Raw genomic sequence first — 24,404 nt, 5'->3', positions numbered from 1 at the left:
CTTCTCTATTCAAAACAAAACAAAAAACCTAGCCTAAACAGAAAACTTACCAAAACAAAACACTATGCTGCATGCAAAACTCTCCCCCTAGGGAGAAGATAAGAGAGAGAACAAACCACATGTGACAGATGTTAGTCATGTATCAGAGGGTAGCCGTGTTAGTCTGGATCTGTAAAAGCAGCAAAGAATCCTGTGGCACCTTATAGACTAACAGACGTTTTGGAGCATGAGCTTTCGTGGGTGAATACCCACTTCCTCAGACATCGGCCAAACTGGACAGTCTCTACGGAAAAGGATAAATGGACACAAATCAGACATTAGGAATGGCAATATACAAAAACCTGTAGGAGAGCACTTCAACCTCCCTGGCCACACTATAGCAGACCTTAAGGTGGCCATCCTGCAGCAAAAAAAACTTCAGGACCAGACTTCTGCAAATTTGACACCATCAGCTCAGGATTGAACAAAGACTGTGAATGGCTTGCCAATTACAGAACCAGTTTCTCCTCTCTTGGTTTTCACACCTCAACTGCTAGAACAGGGCCTCATCCTCCCTGATTGAACTGACCTCGTTATCTCTAGCTTGCTTGCTAGCACACATATATATACCTGCCCCTGGATATTTCCATTACATGCATCTGAGGAAGTGGGTATTCACCCACGAAAGCTCATGCTTCAAAACGTCTGTTAGTCTATAAGGTGCCACAGGATTCTTTGCTGCTTTTACAGATGTTAGTCATGTCACTCAATGCACTGTAGGAAGGGGCTCCGAAACTGTAGCGATGAGGGCAGCATAAGAACCTATCTAGACTAGACTAGAAATCGTGCTCCCACTGAAATCAGAATTTCATCATTTAAGTTAATTGGAATAAAATCAAGTCCCTGGGTTCTAATTTATACTTAATAAACTAACAGAATAACTTAATTTCTGTTACTCTCAGAGACCCCACCTGAAAAATGAAAGTATTTACCAAAGCTATGTCCCCAAGGTGTTGTGATGTTTTCTCAACTGTGGTCGGTGTCTTTCTCTCTCACAATGAATAGTACCTTACTTCATAAGTAGCTCACTGATTTCACTGAAATTTCACATGGAATAAAGTACTGCTCATCACAAGTAAGGGCCAAAGAATCAAGTCTTTTACAATGTCATCAACTCATGAAAGTCTGTCACGAGTCTCACAATATTTAGTATTCTAGAATGAGGGGAGAGGGTTGATAGCAGTCTTCAGCTACCTGAAGGGGGGTTCCATAGAGGATAGAGCTAGGCTATTCTCGGTGGTGGCAGATGACAGAACAAGAAGCAGTTACAGTGGGCGCAGTCTTGGTTGGATATTAGGAAACACTATTTCACTAGGAGGGTGGTGAAGTTCTGGAATGGGTTACCTAGGGTGGTGGTGGAATCTCCATCCTTAGAGGTTTTTAAGGCCTAGCTTGACAAAACCTTGGCTGGGATGATTTAGTTGGTGTTGGTCCTGCTTTGAGCAGGGGATTGGACTAGATGACCTCCTGAGGTCTCTTCCAACCCTAATATTCTATGATTCTAAAATCCTATTGGGTTAAGAAATGTGCTTTAACCCTTAAAACCTATTGGAATCAAGAGATTACATGTAAATCTGATCTCTCATTAAAGAAAAAAAGTAAGTTTCTAGCCCTTTTGATGTATGGAAAAGCTTGACAATGTGAAATGAGTGCATCCTAAAGACTCAGAAATCAGGAGGCAAATAAAAAGAATCTCAGGTTTATAGTTTTAAAAAAATCTCATGATTTTTGAATTTTTGAGGCTGGCAATCTTTTTGAGATCCTTAGATGGAAAATACTAAGTATTATTATTATTATTATTATTACTGTAAGTACCTATTGACCCCAATAAGGGGCGTTGGAAGTGCTTTCTGCCAAATCTACAGTCTGTTGCAGTGGCGAATTAATTGCATGAGTCTATCTGTATCTGCTATTTCAGACAAACCTCTTGGGTCTGCATTACATAATAACACTGCCCAGTAAAATCTTCATTTAATTTTAAATGAGTTGTGTTGGCTATTTTCTTAGCCAAATAAAATCACATTAAAAATGTAATCTCAAAATCAAACCAGATTTTTCGTTAACTAACTCCTTTCCTTAAAAAGTGGTACTCAGCTGTTAAATAAATAGCTTTGCCTACCTTTCAGATAAGACGGTTACTCACCTTTGTAACTGTTGTTCTTCGAGATGTGTTGCTCATATCCATTTCAGTTAGGTGTGCGCGCTGCGCGTGCATGCTCGTCGGAAGATTTTTACCCTAGCAACTCCGGTGGGTCAGCAGGTCACCCCCTGGAGTGGCGCCGCCATAGTGCTGGACCCGACCGCTCCTCAGTTCCTTCTTGCCGGCTACTCTGACACTGGGGAAGGAGGGCGGGTTTGGAATGGATATGAGCAACACATCTCGAAGGACAACAGTTACAAAGGTGAGTAACTGTCTTTTCTTCTTCGAGTGATTGCTCATATCCATTCCAGTTAGGTGATTCCCAAGCTTTACCTAGGCAGTGGTGTCGGAGTGAGATGTCGCAGAGTGTAACACTGCGGAGCCGAAGGCTGCATCATCCCTAGACTGCTGAACCAGGGCATAGTGGGAGGCGAAGGTGTGGACCGAGGACCAGGTCGCTGCACGACAGATTTCATGAATGGGCACGTGAGTGAGGAAAGCAGCCAATGAGGCCTGAGCCCTGGTGGAGCGTGCAGTCACGTGGCCCGAGGGGACGTGAGCCAAGTCGTAACAGGCGCGGATGCACGACGTTACCCAGGAGGAAATCCGCTGTGAGGAAACAGGTAGGCTCTTGAAACGCTCAGCCACCGCAACAAAGAGTTGGGGGGTTCTGCGGAATGATTTAGTTCGCTTGATATAAAAAGCGAGCGCTCTATGGACGTCTAGGGAGTGTAGCTGCTGCTCCCTGCAAGACGAATGTGGTTTTGGGAAGAAGACAGGGAGGAAGATCTCCTGGTTAACGTGGAAGGCCAATACCACCTTGGGGAGAAAGGCTGGATGCGGTCGCAACTGCACCTTGTCCCCGTGGAACACCGTATACGGGGGATCCACCGTGAGGGCCTGAAGCTCCGAGACCCGTCTTGCGGACGTGATGGCCACCAGGAAAGCGGTTTTCCAGGAGAGGTATAGAAGGGAGCAAGTTGCTAACGGTTCAAAAGGAGGGGACATGAGTCTGGCAAGAACCAGGTTAAGGTCCCATGTAGGGGCAGGGTGGCGTACTTGGGGGTAGAGGCGCTCTAGGCCCTTAAGGAACCTAGATACCATCGGATGAGAAAACACCGAGCAGCCATCCTCCCCTGGGTGGAAGGTAGAGATGGCCGCCAAATGGACCCTCAGAGATGATACCGCCAGGCCCTGTTGTTTGAGGGACCAGAGGTAATCCAAGATGTTGGAAATGGAGACCTCGGTGGGAAGGAAGTTCCGCTCCACGCACCAGCACGCAAAACGCTTCCACTTGGCCAAATATGTTGCTCTAGTGGAAGGCTTCCTGCTACCCAGGAGCACCTGTTGCACTGGGGCGGAGCAACGTAGCTCAGACTGGGTTAGCCACGCAGGAGCCATGCCGTGAGGTGGAGCAACTGAAGGTCCGGGTAACGGAGCTCGCCATGGTCCTGGGTGATCAGGTCCAGGTGAAGAGGCAGGGGAACAGGGTCTGCTATGGATAGGTCTAGCAACATGGTGTACCAGTGCTGCCGAGGCCACACTGGAGCTATCATGATCAAGCGGGCTTTGTCCCTGCGTGCTTTCAGTAGGACCTTGTGGACAAGCGGAAATGGTGGAAAGGCGTAGAGCAGGTGCGTCGTCCACGGCACAAGGAAGGCGTCTGCCACTGAACCCGGTGAGAGGCCTTGAAAGGAGCAGAACGTCTGGCATTTCCTGTTCCCGCGAGATGCAAAGAGGTCCATCCGGGGAAACCTCCACTTCCGGAAGAGCGAAAGAGCAACATCCGGGCGAAGGGACGATTCGTGGAAAAGGAAGGATCTGCTGAGGCGATCCGCCAGCGTGTTCCGAACCCCCGGGACAAAGGATGTGATGAGGTGTATAGAATGGGCAATGCAGAAGTCCCAGAGTCATAAGGTCTCTTGACACAGGGATGAAGATCTTGTGCTGCCCTGCTTGTTTATATAGTGCATGGCCGTTGTGTTGTCGGTGAACACCGACACACAATGGCCCTGTAAGTGTTGTCGGAACATCTGGCAAGCGAGGCGGACCGCTCTCAGCTCCCGAACGTTGATGTGTAGGTTCAGATCGTGAGATGACCAACGGCCTTGGGTGCGTAGGTGCCCAAGGTGAGCCCCCCAACCGAGGGATGATGCGTCTGTTGTAAGGGACGCCGAGGGCTGGAGCGGATGGAACGGGAGCCCCGCACACACCATGGAGGGATCCAGCCACCACTGGAAGGAGTCTAGGACAGTCGAGGGAATGGTGACGACCATGTCCATAGAATCCCTGGCTGGACGGTACTGTGAGTTGAGCCAGGACTGGAGGGGCCGTAGGCGCAGTCTTGCGTAGTTCGTTACAAACGTGCAGGCTGCCATGTGGCCCAAGACAGCGAGGCAAGTGCGTACCGAAGTCAACGGCACCGCCTGCAGCCTCCGGATGATGGCCGTCATAGCCTGGAACCGTGGCAGTGGCAGGCAGGCTTTGGCAAGAGTCGAGTCCAGGGTGGCACCAATAACCTCTATCCTCTGAATGGGGATTGGAGTCGATTTTTCCACATTGATCATTAGATCTAGATGTAGGAAAAGGTTCTTGACAATGCGGATGTGACTGAGGACTCACATCTCGGAGGTCCCGCGGATAAGCCAGTCCTCTAGATACGGAAACACATGTATCCGACTGTGGTGAAGGTAGGCAGCGACCAAAGCCAGACATTTGGTGACTACTCTTGGGGCTGTAGAGAGGCCGAACGTGAGGACCGTGAACTGGAAATGTTGCCGGTTGACCACGAACCGGAGGAACCTCCTGTGAGGGGGGAAGATGGCTATGTGGAAGTAGGCATCTTGCATGTCGAGGGCGGCATACCAGTCTCCAGGATCCAAGGATGGGATAATGGTCCCCAGGGATACCATACGGAACTTCAACTTTACCATGTATCTGTTGAGTTCCCGCAGATCGAGGATTGGTCTGAGACCTCCCTTGGCCTGGGGGATTAGGAAGTAGCGGGAATAAAACCCCTTGCCCCGCTCGTGCTCCGGTACCTCCTCTATGGCTCCTTTGGCGAAGAGCGTTTGCACCTCCTGTAGGAGGAGTTGCTCATGAGAGGGGTCCCTGAAGAGGGACGAGGGAGGGGAGTGGAAGGGGGGGGTTGAAATAAATTGTAGGTGGTATCCAAGTTCCAACGTGTGTAGGACCCAACGATCTGATGTTAGCTGGGACCACGCAGGGAGGAAAAAGGAGAGCCGGTTGGAAAAGGGCGGGGATGGATTCTTTAAAGAAACTGGTACAATGCCCTTGGGCGCACCTTCAAAAGGAAGGTTTTGGCCCGGAAGAAGGCTTGGAGGAGCTTTGATTCTGGCCCCCTTGGTTGCCCGATTGCCTTCGGCGGCTGTTTCTGCCTTGCCATCTGGCAAAGTCTTGCCTCTGCTGGGGTTGAGGTGTAAGGGCGGTGCTGTTGGGGTTGGAAGGGCCTGCGCTGAGTTACCGGCGTGTGCATCCCTAACGAGCGCATAATGACCCTGTTGTCTTTTAGGCTCTGCAGCCTAGGGTCAGTTTTGTCCAAAAACAGCCCTTGGCCCTCAAATGGAAGGTCCTGAATAGTGTGCTGTAGCTCTGGGGGGAGGCCGGAGACCTGCAGCCATGAGATACGGCGCATAGTCACGCCAGAGGCCAGAGTCCTGGCAGCTGAATCTGCAGCGTCCAGGGAAGCCTGGAGGGAAGTTCTCACGACCTTTTTCCCTTCATTGAGGATCGCCGAGAACTCCTGTCGTGCGTCCTGCGGAAGCAGCTCCTTAAACTTATCTGCTGCCGCCCAGGTGTTGTAGCTATAGCGGCTAAGGAGGGCTTGCTGGTTGGACACACAGAGCTGGAGGGTCCTCGCAGAGTAAACTTTTTGCCCGAGCAAGTCCATGTGCCTCGCGTCCTTCGATTTAGGGGCTGGGGCCTGCTGGCCATGGTGCTCCCTCTTGTTAACCGACTGGACGATGAGGGAGCAAGGAGGAGGATGTACATATAGATATTCATAACGCTTTGAGGGCACCATGTATTTGCGCTCTACCCCTTGTGCAGCGGGCGAAACAGAGGCCGGAGACTGCCAGATAGTAGTGGCATTGGCTTGTATGGTCTTAATAAATGGGAGGGCCACTCTAGTGGGGGCATCTGATGACAATATGTCCATCACTGGGTCTTGGACCTCCGGGACCTCTTCGGCTTGCAAGTTCATGTTCTGTGCAACACGCCTGAGGAGGTCCTGGTGGGCCATGAGGTCAATTGGAGGAGGGCTGGCCGATGAGGTTCCAGCTACAGCCTCGTCAGGGGAGGATGAAGAGGAGAGACCTGGAACGAGCGGGTCTGATGAGGGCTCCGCCTAGTGGATCGCGTCCGTCTCCCTGGGGAGCTCAGAGCCCTGAGGCTGGGTCAACCCTTCCTCCATAGGAGGAGGGGGAGGATGGGTAATTGTGGCCTCCGGTACCCTGTGCTCTGAGGCCGTCGAGCGCAGTGGACCTGGGAGAGGGCCTTGGGCCTGATGGTACGCCCAAGGCGTCCAGAATCCCAACTGCTGCGCTCCATGATCTTGAGGCTGGGGCTCGCTGAACAAGGCAGCAGGCACGTCGGTGTCTGGGGTGTATGCACTATCCACCTGAGAAGACACGGACGGCTGTCGGGACAGCCATAGAGGAGCCGAACGAGGCTAGTATGAGTCTCTCGCTCCCATCGTTGGAGATCTCCTCGGTGCCAGGGATCGGTACCGGGAATCGTATCGGTGCCAAGACCGAGACCGGGACCTGCAACCACCGCGGTGCCGGGAGGTCGACCTGGATCTCGAGCGCCTGCAGTGGGACTGGCTGCGAGAGTCTCGGTGCCAGGAGCGGTGTCTAGAGCCGGAGCACTATCAAGAGTACCGACTGGGACGAAAGGTGGATCTGTGCCGCGAGTATGACCGGTGCCGCCTGGGTGAGCGGTGCCGGGACTGCGAGCGGCGTCGAGATCGGGACCGTCCATGAGACCTTGAGCGGTGCTGGGACCTGGATCGAGACCGGTGCTGGCTCGTCAACTCCAGCGAAGGAGGCCTCATAGCGGCAGGCTTGCCTCTGGAATGCAGAACCCGCACCGGTGGTGCAGGGGGTTGAGGCAGGGCAGACTCAGTCATCGCAATAAAGTCCCTGGTCGAGGAGAATGTCTCCGGCGTGGAGGGGACTGTCAGCTCGACCACGGGTCTCACCGGGTAGCTCTCCTGGACCGGACTCGACGGCCCTCTCAGGACCGGAGTCGACGGTACCACAGTCGTCGGTGCAGCAGCAGGGGTAGGTGCCGGGTGATCCGAACAAGTCTGCACCGAAGGTGTGGAGGAAGTTGAAGACCTTCGGTCAGGTCCCTGCGCCGGAGAAGACCAGTGCCGAGGTGTGTTGGCGGAGCCCGCGCGGTCCAGTGTCAGCGCTCGGTGCTGAGGATGGAGGGTTAAGGGCTGCCTCCATAAGAAGAGTCTTTAAGCGAAAGTCCCTCTCCTTTTTAGTCCGCGGCTTAAAGGCCTTGCAAATGCAGCACTTGTCGGAGATGTGCGATTCCCCGAGGCACTTTAGACAAGAGTCGTGGGAATCGTTCGTGGGCATCGGCTTTTTACAAGCCGAGCACGGTTTAAACCCTGGTGAACCGGGCATGGGCCAGGGCACCGGGTGCGGGGAAGGGCTAGAACCCAAACCCCGCTAAACTATGTACAACAACTAACTAACAACTATAAAACTAATTACACTATGGACTAATTCAACTATATACAATAAGAGATCAAATGAACGAAGAGAAGCTAGGGAAGTGGAGGACAGCTAAGCCACGCTCCACTGTTCCAACGACCGACATGGGCAGTAAGAAGGAACTGAGGAGCGGTCGGGTCGGCAGGGGTATATATCCAGCGCCATGGCGGCGCCACTCCAGGAGGGCGACCTGCCGACCCACTGGCGTTGCTAGGGTAAAAATCTTCCGACGAGCGTGCACGCACAGCGTGCACACCTAACTGGAATGGATATGAACAATCACTCGAAGAAGAACTCCTGTATACATATTATCTTGTTCTCCAGGAAAACAGGCAGTTTGTTTCCTAGTTGTTCATCTGCTTCTACTGATCATTCCTTACCTAATATCCACAAGTGGTTGCTTTGGGACTGATTATGATGTATCTAATGGAGGGTTATAACATAAAATGAGCTGAGGAAAAGATAACAGGAGCAGATGAACAACTAAGAAACAAAAATTTTGTTTTCATACCAATATTCCTAGCAGGGAAACATGAAGTGGGGAAAGAAAGACAGACAATATATGATATAAGCAGATCTGTTTCTAAATAAAATACATTTCAGAGTTTTCCATGTGCCACCAATTACTATTCAGAAGTCACATAACGGATGAACTCAACAGTGCACCGGGGAGGGATTTCCAGATGGGCACAGCAGACATGTCTAGAGGCACTGGCACTTGTTGCCAAATATGTGATTTTCTAGCCCAATTGGGCTATTTTAGCTGGAAGTTGCCAGGGTTTTTTAGCCACTGCAAGTTGCGGTATTTTGGGCTATTTTGCTGCCTTGCTGCTGCTGGCCACACTGCTCAGTTCTCGAGAGGGAGGGAGCCTCCTGATCAGTCCAGCTCCCTGCTGAGATGCCCCACACACCACTTGTCTCACATTGTGCCCTCTCCCCTTAGGCAACATTTGCAGCATGCACAGAATTCTTGTCCAAGGGAGGCAGAATTCTTTTCCCCCTGAAAGAAAATGTGCTGCAGTTCCACCTTTCGCCCACCAGAGGCCCCTGTGGCACCAGAACAGCCTGAGCTGGCTGAGGCTAACTGGTCTGGAGGGTGGCGACAAACAGCTAGCAGGTGGGTGGTGTGTGCATTTTTTCCTCAAGTGAAAAGTCACAAAAGCCTTCTTCAAGCCAGGTTAGGAAACAGAGTGGGCCACATAGGGCTGCTGGGCCACATGGGAATGCGGCGAGGGGGGGGTGGGGTGGTCCAGGCAGGATCATATGGAGAGGTATGAGGGGGGCTCCAGGCAGGGCCACACAGGGGGAAGGGGGGTGGGCTCATAAGGTGTAAATCTGGCCCTGCATCAGGGTTCATTGATGAACTGAGAACCATGAGGTGCATTTCACTACTTTTCTGCCAATATGGTAGTAAATGATTTAGAATGAATCAAGATGTACTTCACTTCAAAAGTAGATTTAACTTTTATTCAAATTGAGTGAGTAGCCTTGGTTGATGTGAAACACACTCCGTGCTGATGAAGTGCATTTCTTCATTATCTCCTCAACAACACAGGGTTCATAGGCACATTGAAATTGCAATATTGAAACAGTAGTCTGGAAATCCATCTTTGACAAGCAGTCAATGTTAGATATTTCAGAAAAAATGCAAAGAAACCATAATGCATCAAATTCTGCAGTACTAGATACCATAAAAGGAAATTTCTACTGAACCCCAGTGGGTAGTTCACAGTCTAGAGCATAAAAATGTATAATCTTTGTAATTGTTCATGTTTTTATTGTATAAATATCTAATCTTTATGAACATCTTTGTGAGCTATACACTTCTGGAGTTTCCTGTGAAGGTGAGTTGCATAGTTTAATTAAACATTGGATTGAAAATATGTCCTTTTATCCATTTTAAATCTGTTGCATTTCAAAATATTCCCAGTAGTGAAGACCAATCAATGACAACCTTATCTAGTAACCTTTGTTTCATTTCAATACTCCAAAAAGTCATCTGGAAACATCTAGATTCCCTTACCATTCTGAGACGAACTGCTTTCAGGAAGAATGGCTACTCTGTGGTTGGCTACATTTGTAGTGGTTTATTGAGTTCACATTCTGAAACCAGTCTACAAATCTGCCGATGAAAGCGTATTCAATTTACTAATTTTTGAAGGAAAGATTAATTTAACTTTAAAAAAACTCCAACCAAGTCCCTTAACCCTTGACTCCAAACTCTCAAATACCAAAGGGTGAAAATAGCTCAGCAAAGTTGAGCCAAAACTTTCCCTACCTTTGTTCCTAAGAACAGTCACTGATGGCAAGTGGTCCTGGGGCTAAGATATTCAGCTCTGAACAGGTGTTCTCTTGTGTAACAGGGTATTATATAACTGTACATATTTCCTTAAACTTTCAATATTAGATTTTATTTTATTTTTTGGAAATAATTTTCATTTTCTGAAATAATTAAAAAAAAAGTTAAACTACAACATAAGGAATGTGACAACCTTTGTCTCATATATAAGCCTATTTTTAAACAGTCTTTCAATAATGAGGACACATTAGTGAGGCCTATATTCAGTTTGATCAATGTGTACTGCACACTGAAACCAGATTTAACTTTTAAGGAGTGTCATCACCATTGTAAATGCTGTCCAGAATTGCAGCTCCCATGATTTTGGACTGCAAGAGCAGCTACTGAATTGCTCTCCCTCTCTCTGGAAGAAACTTACTGGAAAGGGATCAGAGAGTGCTGGAGAGTAGCAAGAGCCATGGTTCTGTTAACTAGCCACCTGTGCAGGAGGGAATTAGGTACCACATTTAATGAACTAGTCTCTCTGCCCCATGTTACCAAAGACACTGTGCTTCCCTGAGGCAGAATGCCTATTGATCCCCCTCCCCCGGATTGTGCAGTTTTCACCATACCAACTACAGGACTATGCCTAAATGCCAAAATTTAACTCTTATCTGGGAACAAGAAAAAACTCCATGCATTACACCTCCGTTTAAATAGCTGCTAATGCCTCATAAGAAACTCTGTCCTGTTCCTTTACCTTGAACTCTCGTCTCAGGGCTCAGATCTACGAATCAGCCTACCATTTTATCACCTCTGCAACAATGCCTTTAAATTTCACTGCCTGGAATCTACCTCTGCTGAAATCTTCATCCATTCCTTCATCTCCTCTTGTCTCCATTACTGCAACTCTCTTCACTATAGCCTCCTAAATTTCCAAGTCTCCAGAACTGAGCATGCACAGAATGCTATTGCCCACCTTCTTTCACACAGTGCAACCATATCACTCCCACTCTCAAATATCGCCATCTTTTTCTGAAATGGAATGTGAAAAACATTTTACAAATATTAATACTACTACTACTATCTGTATGGCTTTTGACCTGAACACTTCACCAAAATTCTGGATCTTGCAGGTTTATGTTTGGAGGAAAAACTGATGAAGGAGTCAGGTATTGTCTTGATGCAATCCTCTGTATTTACAAATAATGTACACAGTAGTACTGTTTTCTTAGACAGAATAGGAATCAAGCAGCAGGAGATAGGCTTTGATTTGTGAACAAAACTCTTTCCAGCCAGCACTCTATCGAAAAGCTCCTGCTTTTAATTTTTTTTCAGGGTCACACTACAAGTGTTTCTCTGGCTGCATCTGGGGCTTTCCCACTGCCTTCTCTGTGTGCTTCGGTCCAGCAGGAGGAACATCCAGTGCTCTATATTAACTGCAAACTATTTCCCTGGGAATTGGCCTATTTTGTTATTGAAAAAAAGGGCTTGACTATAAAATAGGCAATAGATGCATTTCATTATTACCTGCTTGGGAACCTAGTCATCCTGGTTATGGATCATGCCCCCTAAGATGGCTGAATGTGACAAAAGACCCCAAACTCTGATCGATGAGTTGATATCTGTCCCTTCAGCCATATACCTTCAGGTTCAGCAATGAGCACAGAAGGGACAGCTGAATGGCAACTTCTTCTCTTGGGAAGGAACGTGGGAGGTGGATCTACATCCAGTCCTCCAGGATCTGGAGGGTGGGTGTTGGAGTATACTAACGCCGCACTAATCCAGCAAGGGCTAATGTGCTGTTGTGAGCCCACTCAACAAGGACTGTTGCTCAAGAATTGGACTTTTTAGCCACTTGTGATGCTGCAGCATGACCCAATAATTGCACTGCTTTGGTGCTCACGCCATTGCCTTTTGAGATAGATGGCTGCCATTCAATACATAAAGATGACTGTAATGTCTGGGACAGGCCTGCGGGGCCTAATGAGACTGTTCCATGGAACCCATGCCTATGGGACATTTGGGGAACTGTCTCAGTCAATTCAGCGGATTTCTGCCCTTTACTGAAGTCTGCCCTATAATTTGTCTGGATCATAAAGAGTGCAGTCATAATGTTGGAAATTAGCCTCCTGAAAAGCATCAATATTACCATACTTGTGCCCAGGCCTGCGTGCAACTATGAAATCATAGTTCTGTACCTGGGAACTGGCCCCTCAGGATTCCTGAATCTAAACAGCCATTGCAGGGATGCATGGTCTGTCCTGACCACAAATTTCCTCCCATATAAACAGTGGTGAAAATGTCCTATAGATTTTACCACTGCTAGGAGTTCCTTTAGGATGGTGAAATAATTTCTTTCAGAGAACTTAGATATTTGTTGTAATACCCTCCAATATAAAAGGGGTTTTAAAATATGGGTAGGCTAAGACAAAAGCAGTCTCAAGAGCCTTTTTCAACTCCAAAAATGCTACATCACACTCTGCTGACCTGTGAAATAGTTTCTCACCAAACCTATATAATTGTTTTGCATATTGGCAAACTCACAAATAAACCTTCTGTAATAGGAGCAGAACCCTACAAAACTCTGGTCATCTCTGAGCGTCTGGGAAGTTGGCCAGTTCTGCGTAGCCTCAGTTTTCTCTTTGTCAGTGGAAATTCCCACCTGACTGGGTGCTCAAGGTAAATTACCTCTTTTTGAAACAACTCCAATTTCTTTGGGTTCACTTTCAGATTGGCAGACTTAAGTTTATCACAGACCATTTGTAAATGTATCAGTTCCTGTTCAAATGTTTTAGCATGCACCAAGATATCATTATCCCCATTTTACAGATGGGAAAACAGAGGCACAAAGGTGAAGTGACTTGCCGAAGGTCACTCAATAGGCCAATGGCACAACCAGATCTTCTAAGTCCCAGATCAGTGCTCTGTTATCTAGGTTATACTGCCTAAGGAGTCTTTACAGGAAAGTTCCTATGAAAATGTTCAGTGTAATATAAAAAATATTTTAATTGCTACATCTAATTACTCTGAAGCGTGCATTCCCAGACACAATTTTGAAAATGATCAACTGTAATAATAATAAAAAATAATTAATAAACAAACAGTAGGATGGAATTGTAACAGTCTGATAAAATATTTGACGTATAGGAAACACTCTTAATAATAAAAATTCTAAAAAACAGGAAACTCTTTGAAATTCTCATGTCTGTCTCATACAAGAACTGCATTTCCTGGGTCTCATCTATATCATGAGGCCAGACTTCCTGCTGGAAGTGGTAGCAAAATGGCAACTTTCATTGAAAGGGCTACCAGACCCCAGAACAGTTATAGAGAGTAAAATATTGAAAGGTTTTACTAAACATGGCTCTGTAAATATGCATTTTCACTCCCCTTCTCCCTGTTCTCCTCATTTAAAGAATTAGATCTCATCATTGCAGTCTTCCTTTAAAGTGGCTGAATTTTACACAGCCATGATTTCAGTAATGATCTAGACATCTACAAATAAAATGTATAACAACAGTTATATCCAAGAAAGAAGTGCTTCTAACTGGAGCATGCAGGTGTACTAACAATCTGGGGTAATGCTGAGTTTTCAAAAGATGCACTGCATATCTAGAGTTAAAGCATTTACCTCTGACAGCGTATCCATCTTTTACCGATGCTGGGAAGGGGGGTAGGTTGTCTTTTGCATAAACATCTTGAGCAAGAACTCGGCCCATTCCATCTAAAAGGGAAGAAAGAAAAAAAAAGACCATGTTCCATGTCAGTGAACATATTCAAAGGGAATAGAAGGTGACAGCAGTGTGCTCCCATGGATGAAATTCATGTGTATGTGACACATCTTGTAATCAGGTCTGTCAAGCTTTTGATTTCTCTCCAAACCAATAGGGAAACAAATGGAGAGATGCAGCCTGGAAGCAGAGATGAAAGATGTGGTTCAGTCAACCTGCATTTCTGGTTAGGACAAGCTTATTGGGATTGGATTTGGATGTACAGTATCCAGAACCAGAGCAGAGCAGTCAGCTGAGATAGACTATGGCCTGGTCTACACCATAAATTTAGGTTGACATAAGCTGCCTTGCATCAACCTAGTTGTGCGTATGTCTACACTTAAATTTGTTTGCCGCTGATTTAAGTGCCCCATTATAGTGATGCAGTAACACCGACTTTCCCAAGTGGCAGTGAGACACATTGATGTACTAAGGTCAATGCAGCATGAATGTAGATACTATGTTACTTATGTCGACTCCAAGAGTCCTCCAGCCACTGCCCCATGATGCCCAGCACTGACTGTTCTGCCCGGGGGGTCATGGAGACCAGAAGGCCCCCTGCCCCTTTAAAGCCCCAAACATTTTTGAAATGCCTTTTGCTGATTCTCCAGCTTGGCGAGCATACCTATCTGCTCCTCCCATTGGCCATGACTTCCCTTCGTGGATCCTGATGCAATGTAGTTATCATAAATGTAAAGCAAGCACCACAGTATTGATAGGCGCATTGATAATGTTATTCACAGATGTACAGCAAACACCACACAATTCCTAGCAGACCCCAAATCAGCAGGGCCAGGTACAGTGCAGTATACCACAATGCATGATTGTGGCTCACTGTTAAAGTGATTTTTCAAAGCGTCCCTGAGCCATATAGCTCTGGATTCAGATCTTCTAAGAGTCCTCGTGTCTGGCTGTTCAAACTCAGAAGACAGCCGTTCCACCTCTGCGGCAACTTTTCCCCCTTTGATTCACAGATATTGTGCAGGACACAGCAGGCAGCTGTAACCACTGGGATATATTTTTCCACTGATATCCAGTTTTGTGAGTAACCAACACTAGTGTCCCTTCAATCTACCAAAAGTGAATTCAACTGTCATTCTGCACCTGCTGAGCCAGTAGCTGAATCTTTCCTTAGTGCTGTTGAGGTAGCTAGAGTACAGCTTCATGAGCCAGAGGAGCAAGGAGTAGCCTGGATCGCCCAGGATCACTACTGGCATTTCAACATTGCCAGTGATACTCTGCTGGTTGAGAAAGTCCCTGCCTGTAGCTTTCTGAACAGTCCTATGTTCTTAAAGATGTGAGCGTCATGCACCTTCCCTGACCAGTAAACAATGATGTCAATGAAGCATCTCTGGTGCGCCAATAGCGCTTGCATAACCATAGGAAATTAGTTCTTTCTGTTGATGTACACTGTGGCCATGTGCCAGGGCTGGTGTCATCTACCACTCCACTTCAGTTCAGGAACCTCATTGCTGCAAATCCAACCATTATGTCCTGCACATTGCTGAGAGTCACAGTCCTGCGTAGCAGGAGACAATTAATGGCTCTGCACACTTGCATAACAATGGCCCCAGCAGTGGATTTTCCAACTCCAAAAGCATTTCCGACTACTAGCACTTTGGCATTGCAAGTTTCAATCAGTGCAACTGTTACTCGATTCTCCACTGTCATTGCAGCTCTCATTTTGGTGTTCCTGCACTGGTGAGCTAGGGTAAGCTCAGCTCACAGATATATGAATGTGGCTTTGGGCATCCAAAAGTTCTGTAACCACTGCTTTTCATCCCAAGCCTCCATTACGATGCAATCCCACCAGTCAGTGCTTGTTTCTTGAGACCAGAAGTGGCACTCCACCATCTGCAGCAGCTCTGTGAATATCACCAACAAACTTGAATTGGTTCTTGCTATGTCCCACAACAATCTGTCCTCGAAGAAATCATCATGTTCCTCCCAATTTGAGTCTTTGTATCCTATACTTGAAATGTTTATCACACTAAGGGTACGTCTACACTATGCGATTATTCCGATTTTACATAAACCGGTTTTATAAAACAGATTGTATAAAGTCGAGTGCACGCGGCCACACTAAGCACATTAATTCGGCGGTGTGTGTCCATGGTCCGAGGCTAGCGTCGATTTCCAGAGCGTTGCACTGTGGGTAGCTATTCCATAGCTATCCCATAGTTCCCGCAGTCCCCACTGCCCCTTAGAATTCTGGGTTGAGAGCCCAGTGGCTGATGGGGCAAAAATCATTGTCGCAGGTGGTTCTGGGTAAATGTCGTCAGTCATTCCTTCCTCTGGGAAAGCAACAGCAGACAATCATTTTGCGCCCTTTTTCCCTGGATTGCCCTGGCAGACGCCATAGCACGGCAACTATGGAGCCCGTTCAGTATGTGTACTGGATGCTGCGGACAGAGGCGATACTCCAGCGCTACACAGCAGCATTCATTTGCTTTTGCATGATAGCAGAGACGGTTACCAGTCGTTCTGTACTGTCTGCTGCCAGTGTAAATTGGCAATGAGATGACAGTTATCTGTCTTTCTGTACTGTCCGCTGCTATCATGGGTGCCCCTGGCTGAGATCAGCCGGGGGCACAAAAGCAAAACTGGGAATGACTCCCCGAGTCAATCCCTCCTTTATGGTTTCTAAAAATAGAGTCAGTCCTGCCTAGAATATAGGGCAAGTGTTCTAGAGAACCAGTGTATCAGAGAGCACAGCTGCTCCATGTCAGATCCCGCAGAAATGATGAGCTACATGCCATTCACGGGGGGGTGCCCCTGCAACAACCCCACCCATTGCTTCCCTTCTCCCCAAACCTTCCTGGGCTACCGTGGCAGTGTCCCGCCCCATTTGTGTCATGAAGTTATAAAGAATGCAGGAATAAGAAACAGTGATTTGTTAGTGAGATGAAATGAGGAGGAGGCAGCCTCCAGGTGCTATGACAGTCCAGGCAGGACATTAAGCGGTGTGGAGAAGAGGAGCCCAGCATCCCGCTGCTATGATAGTCCAGGCAGTACAGAATCTTTTCTTTACACAGGAAAGGGAGGGGGCTGACGGAGCTCAGCCCCTAGTTGCTATGATGAGGACGGTTACCAGCCGTTCTGTCCCATCTACTGGGAATGACCAGGAATCATTCCTATTTTTACCCAGGCGCTCCCGGCCGACCTCACCTGAGGCAAGCCAGAAGCACTCACGGGCTGATGGTGACGACGGATAGCAGTCATATTGTACCGTCTGCCACCAGGGATGGGAGAGGAGCGGATACTGCTCTTCACTGCTGCAGCATCTCGTCTACCAGCAGCATTCAGTAGACATAGGGTGACATTGAAAGAAGTCAAGAAACGCTTTCCTTCCCTTTTCTTTCACATGGGGGGGGGAGTAAATTGACGATCTATTCCCTGAACCACGCCGGACAACGTGTTTGAACCTATAGGCATTGGGAGCTCAGCCAAGAATGCAAATACTTTTCGGAGACTGCTGGGGACTGTGGGATAGCTGGAGTCCTCAGTACCCCCTCCCTCCCTCCATGAGTGTCCATTTGAGTCTCTGGCTTCTCGTTACGCTTATCAAGCAGCACTGTGCAGCCTGTAGATTTTTTTTTCAAACGCTTTGGCATTTCGTCTTCTGTAACGGAGCTGATAGAACAGATTTGTTTCCCCATACAGCGATCAGATCCAGTATCTCCCGTACGCTCTATGCTGGAGCTCTTTTCGGATTTGGGACTGCATCACCACCCGTGCTGATCAGAGCTCCACGCTGGGCAAACAGGAAATGAAAATCAAAATTTCGCGGGGCTTTTCCTGTTTACCTGGCTACTGCATCCGAGTTCAGATTGCTGTCCAGAGCGGTCACAGTGGCGCACTGTGGGATACCGCCTGGAGGCCAATACCGTCGATTTGCGGCCACACTAACTGTAATCCGATATGGTAATACCAATTTTAGTGCTACTCCTCTCGTTGGGGAGGAGTACAGAAACCGATTTAAAGAGCCCTTTATAGCGATATAAAGGGCCTCGTAGTGTGGACAGGTACAGCGTTAAATCGGTTTAACGCTGCTAAAATCGGTTTAAATGTGTAGTGTAGACCAGGCCTAATGTAGAGCTGTGCAGACTCCATGCTTCTGTCAGCGATGGCAGACAGTGATGATGGCTACTGAGGTTCGTGGGATTTTTTTTTAGAAGGCATGAAAATTATGGGATATAGATGACATTATGTGATGGAGACATTTGCATGCTGGGAATTTGACTCCTTGCTCCTAGTCACCCCAGCGTGGCTAATTTCTGTCCCACCATGCCTTGCTAGAACTTCCCAAAAGATAGCGCACTGGATGGTGGCAGGCTGCAAACTGGGATACTTACCTATGGTGCACCATGCTGTGCATCAACACAAGCATTCCCTGGTGAGTATGCACAGTGCTGACACCAGGAGCCATGTATGCAGGTGCACAAACGATACACTAACTGTGGTGGCTTTATGCCAGTATAATTTACATCGACCAAAGTTAGACATGGCCGATGAAACTAAAACAAATGTTTGCATACATTGAGACTTCTTAAAGAAACATTTACAATCTTTTTTTTGTATTTGTAAAGGAAAACCCTTTAACCTTTTTTTTTTAAATAGTATTTTTTAAAGAGAATTCTGCATTGGAGAAAGGTGCTGGATTGAGCCCTGAATACATTCCTGAACATATTTTTATGAATTGGTGTAAAAATCATGCTATAAAGTAGCTTTACGTCTAATAATATTTGTCTTATTAGAGGTAGATGGAATTGTTTTGCTCAATAAGAAAATATGGTTGGTTGGATGTCCATATGGTATGGTCATGGTCATTATAAGAAACTTTAGTTGGATGGATTGAGGGACAGACAGGTTTTTTCAGGTACTCCTGAATTGCTAATTGAATTTTGTTACAAGGACACAGTTAAAATTGCTTAGGTGCCAGCCTTGTGTGTGTGAGACAGAGAACGTTGGTGTCAGAATTGTTTATGTAAGCTTAGCTTGTGATTGAGGTTGCTTGCTGGCACATCTCTTCAATTGCACTTCGCAACCATAACCAAACTATTGTTTTTGAATATATTAGGTGAAGTTACTGATATGTACTCTCAAATTTGGAAAATATATCTAAAGACAAAAATGACATTAAAACAGAGTTAAAAGAATACGCATCAGTAATTTAGGAGTAGAAAATGATTACAGGAATGTTCTGATTATCCAAAAATCAAACATTAAAAACCCAGGAAATTCAAAGAAATCCAAACACATTAAGATATGGAAATGCATAGTTAAGGCACCCAAATCAAACTTAACTCTGGTCCTAGTGAGACTATGGAATAATTGTACAGTGATGATTAATGCATTTTAGTGTTTGTGATTCCAGTTTAGATTAAACTAATTTTTAAAGATGAATTGGGGTTGTTTTCAAATTTTTCCATCCCTTTGTTGGCAGTAGAGGTGATAGTATTGTTTCATTCTTTCTTTGTGATCTCCCATCTGTTGTATCCAGTCTTATACTTAGATTGTAAACTCGTCAGGGCAGGGAATACCTCTGCTTCAGTTAGCCATGTGAAGAGAGCAGCAGACCCTGCCACCTCTCTTGAGCAGGGAATCCTTTGAGGGAAGGTGGCCCAGAAGGAGGAATGAGTGAGGAGAACCCAAGTGCTCTCCATTTGGTGCCTTGTAAACAAGGATGCGGGGAACCACAGACACTGCCATACTTCTTAGCAGCCAGGGGAACAGAATCCCCAGTTTCTACCACCTTAAATGGGGGAGGGCACAACCTGGAGGGGAGGCATTGCCATAATGTAGAGGGATGGGGCCAGTGTACAGGAAGTCCCCCATGTGGGATATGCTTAAGACCCTGAATATCCTTAATTCAGCCTGAAGTGTCCCCCAGCCTAAACTATTTAGCCCCCAACCCTGACTCATGTTCTCTGTCTGCTTTTGCAAAGGCAGCAGAGGAGAAAGAAGCTCCAGCTTCTGAAAAGCTTATTCTTCTGCTGCTGGAGGCAATGTGGACAATTGGGGAGGCTGCTTAGAACTACTCCACAGTCAGGTTACTCTAAAAAAGAGTGGGAGAGGGAGAGACAGGAAGGAGGTTCAATGTATGTGAGCATGAGGGAGAGGGCTGTGTATGGGGTGAGGAGTTACCAAGGGGGTTGGGGTTTGGGTGCCAGCAGTCTGAATTGGGGAGAGAAAGATTCATCTAAGGATGGAGGCTGTGTGTGTGTGTGTGTGTGCGTGTGTGTGTTAAATTGCAGAGGGTGCTGTCCTATATGTGAGGGGGAATCTTAGCATGTGTGTGATTTTGTTGGGAAAAACTTTGGCAATGTGGGTAGTTGCAGATGTGGGAATTTAGTGGGGGGACCAAGTGAGAGCCTCAGACAAGACTGTGTGTATATACATGTATTTCTTTTTAAGGAAGACAGGAGTATGTGTCTGATTTGGGGTTAGGAGGAGAAAGAGAGAGAGAGAGAGATTGAGTGTGAGATTTATGAAAGGGAAATGGGAAAGTGCAGGTGAGTTTAGTTTTGCACAGCAGCAGGCCAAGCTTTTCAAACCTGTAAGTTAACTAGACCTTGATATGTGTGAATACTGGTGAACTGGACTTCAGTTAAATGGAGTTGTAATGTAAATTACAATTTATATATCCTGGAGCGTATATTTATGGTGCATTTTAGAACAACTGCTTTTATAGTAAGAATTAGCATGTAAATGCTGACATATTCTTCACGATAGCAGCTAGAAAGGCACCTTTGATATCCATTAATAGTCTCTACATTGTCTTATGTGGAAGTAACTTCTTTTTATTAGAAAGCTTACTGCAAAGCTTGAGTAATTGCAGTGAAGGGGAGAATACGACACACACAACATTTTTATTATAGCTGAGAAATCAGCTTTCAGAGAAATAGTGAATGCCCCCTCTCTTCATACAGGCACAAATCCAATGCAAAAGTAATGCTTCTAATTTTAGCAGGTAAGTTGTCTTCATTTTATTTCTTGTCTACATGAAAAAATCACACCGATTAGAGATAGATGGTGGACAGTATGTTCCTGGCATCCTGTCATGTGCTATTTGGAGTGAACAAATGGACAGCCAGCAGCTAGAAAGCATTTAATTAAGGAAAGAGAAAGAAATAGTCATGTTTGGTGAAGCTTTGGGCATTTAATTCAAAAAAGTAAAGACACTCTCAAATATATTTTTTTACTCTCTTTTATTTGCTCTTTCATCTTGAAAGCCTAAAAATCTTTTTCAACCTACTGTTTATGACTAATTTTAATTTTTAAAAACAAAAGTTCTGAAATGTCTTCCGCATCTTCAGACTCCCCTTCCTTGTGATAATAGCTTTTTGGTGCTAACAGAAAAGACCTGTACATTTTGTTTCTTTGAAAATATCACTGTAATAGGAGTCTTAGTTTTGTGTCTTTGTGAAACTTGCACAGCTGTTAAGAATTTTGATGCGCCAGGGCAGTGGTAATGGGACAAAGTTGTGAGCCAGGCCCCCTAATGGATATCATGCACTACCCCATCCCATGTTATAAATGCTTTCCCTCCCCAACAGTTCAGTGTTTTTCTGCAGTTATGCAGAAGGCAAAGCTAAAATAAGCTAATTAGAATTATTAAAATATTAGACAAGTATGCCCGAGTAATAAATAAATTAGGTGTAAACAGAGAAACACTAAACGTATATAATTCCCAAACTGTGAAGGTAAGTGAGTTGGGTTAGTGAACATTGTATAGCAAGGATCATCTTCAAAGAAGCAAAATTACAGTTAATATCCCCATCTCTAAGGAAACTATCTGTCAGGATTCCAACTCCTGTGGAATGAAAAGTTTGAGGGAAGTCCGCAAAGAAAAAATAGTGAAAGCTGCAATGAGCAGCAACAGCACGGCCATTGCCAACACTGAGCAGACCAAAATGGTCATGCTTGCAAAAGGAAGCAGAGATGTTGGGGGAAAAAAAATTTCACGCGAAAACAGGCCAACTTAAAATAAGGGACAATCTGAAATAAGACTTCATTGAGGTGGTAATGTTTGGCCTTCTTTACCTTGAAAACAACTTCTGGATAAAGGAGAGTCTGAAATAGGTTTTCCAGTCAATAATGCTTAGTGTGGAGAGAAAAGGACCATGTCACTGTTTTATAGATGTCTGCTATGGGACATGTCTGGAATAAGTAGCAGAGATAGCTTTTCTTTCCACTGACTGAACCTTAATGTGGCTTTCCAGCTTCTAGTCAGCCAGATTATCATAAACATAAATCCACTTGAACATCCATTTAGACAATCCTCTCGGTAATAGCATAGCTCAGAGATCTAGTTTCAACAGAAACAAAGAGTTGGATGGATTTTCAAAGCATTTCAGTCTACTCCAAAGAGAACGCCCTAAGAACTTTTTGTGGAGAACGGTCCACTGTGAGATGTGGACATGAGATGAAAGTTTGTCTTATTTATATGGAACCACGATGTTGTGCTGGGGAGAGAATCTGGTTGAATCCACAGCACTGCTTTATTCTCATAAAGCTTGGTATAGGGTGGATCAGTCACTGTGGCCTGAAGCTCTCACATATTAAGTTGAAGTCATTGACAACAGGAAAATAAACTTCCATGTATGAAATTTCAGATCCCAAGAACTAAGTGGTTCAAAATGAGATTTTTTTCAGCTTTGTCAGAATGAAATCTATATCCCCCACCACAGGGGGTATTTTAATATTATTGTTTTTTGAAGTCACTACATGGACCTAACCGACAAGGGACTGCATAGAGCAGGGGTAGCAACCTGAACCTGAGAAGGAGCCAGAATTTATCAAAGTACATTGCCAAAGAGCCACAGTAATATGTCAGCAGCCCCCCATCAACTCCCTCCCCTACCCATCAGCAACCCTGCTGATCAGCACCTCCCCCTCCCTCCCCGTACCTCCCGATCAGCTGTTTCGTGGCAGGCAGGAGGCTCAGAGGGGGAGGGGGAGAAATGAGGGCAAAGCAGGCTCGGGAGGGGGCAGGAAGGGATGGAGTTGGGGCAGGACTTGTGGCAGAGCCAGGGGTTGAGCACCTCCCAGCACATTGGAAAGTTGGCGCCTGTAGCTCCAGACCCAGAATCGGTGCCTATACAAGAAGCCGAATATTAACTTCTGAAGAGCTGCATGTGACTCCGGAGCCATAGGTTGGCCACCCCTGGCATACAGAGTGGTTCATCTTCACTTAGAATAACTGAGAAATTTAGTCTTTATGTAAATTCAGGTGGTTGAAGAAAATAGTCAAGCAGTTTTGGAGGGGGTCAAGTGAAGGGGTCACTTCGGGCTTGACTGAACCAATCTGCAACCCTTTTCTATTTTAGATCTGTCTGGGATTTCAAGATGAAAGAACACAAGACACTGGCTCAGACAGAAGTTACAGTGCTCCTGTATTGGGTGGAGCAAACGGCCCTGGTTCTGAGGTTGAAGCCATATTCTCAACTTGGGTGGACTGGCTTTGCCCATCCACTACCGAGTTGTGAACCAAATCTATCTGGGTCAGTCTGAGGATATTAGGATCATCAAACCTTTGTTTCTCCTTAGCATTGACAGGACCTTTGCTACCTGGCTTTCTGAAAACCTGATCTTATGTCCCCATTGAACACTGCTCAGGAACCATGTATCCAAGGTACCAGAGGCCACTGGGGTAAAAGGCTGCCAACTGGCCTCTGACACGAAGAACCATGCAAAATATTGGTAGCGGCAGGCTATCCTATATGCTAAGGATCTACATTCCCTCTAAGCTGCGAGGCTGTGCAGCAGGCTATCAAGGTGCCTCTCCCCTGACCCCAGCCTTGGAGCTGCTGCGGAGAGGCGCCTCTCTGCCAACCCTAGCCCCAGAGTTGCTGCGGCTGGGGAGAGGCTCCTCTCCCCCCGTCCCCAGAGCTGCCCTGGTGGGCAGAGGTGCTCTCCCCCAGCCCCGGGCTGCTGCAGCAAGAGATGGCTGTGGGGAGTCTTCTTTCCCTGCTGTAGCCCCAGGGTAATCTGTACCTGAAACCCCTCATCCCCAGCCCACGCCATAGCCCGCACCCCCCACAGCTGGAGCCCTCACTCCTCCCCCGTACCCTAACCCTAACCCTGAGCCTCCTCCTGCACCCTGAACCCCTCATCCACGGCATCACCCCAGCGGCCGTGCCCCCAGCACCCCAACCCTCTGTCCCAGCCCTCAGCCCCCTCCCACACTCTGAACCCCTTGGCCCCACCCCCGCCACACATCACCTCCATATTGGTGCACATAACAAAATTCATTCCACATATGGATGTAAAAAATTAGAGGGAACCTTTGTTTTCTAGTTGCTGAAAGAGGGCTTAGGATCATTTGGGTTTTGATGCTGAGGCCAAGTGACCTGTGCAGGAAGGTACTGAGTAATCTTGAAATCACTCGTCAATCTGAAAGCCATCTTTTGAAGTAGAGCTTT

The 24,404-nt window shown here is 46.6% G+C and overlaps 1 protein-coding gene across 26 annotated transcripts in view; it reads right to left on the bottom strand.

The window, feature by feature from the left end:
• Positions 1 to 24,404, bottom strand: part of GPHN (gephyrin) — a 596,340-nt gene that overhangs the window by 69,940 nt on the left and 501,996 nt on the right. For all 26 annotated transcript variants that reach the window (XM_050953500.1, XM_050953497.1, XM_050953498.1 and 23 more), the window contains one exon: positions 13,839 to 13,931. In XM_050953500.1, the coding sequence (XP_050809457.1) occupies positions 13,839 to 13,931 (93 nt within the window). The remainder of the gene's footprint in view (positions 1 to 13,838; positions 13,932 to 24,404) is intronic.

Source organism: Gopherus flavomarginatus, chromosome 5, assembly GCF_025201925.1.
Source record: "Gopherus flavomarginatus isolate rGopFla2 chromosome 5, rGopFla2.mat.asm, whole genome shotgun sequence".
Lineage (NCBI taxonomy): Eukaryota > Metazoa > Chordata > Testudines > Testudinidae > Gopherus > Gopherus flavomarginatus.
This window is presented reverse-complemented; position numbering and strand designations above follow the sequence as displayed.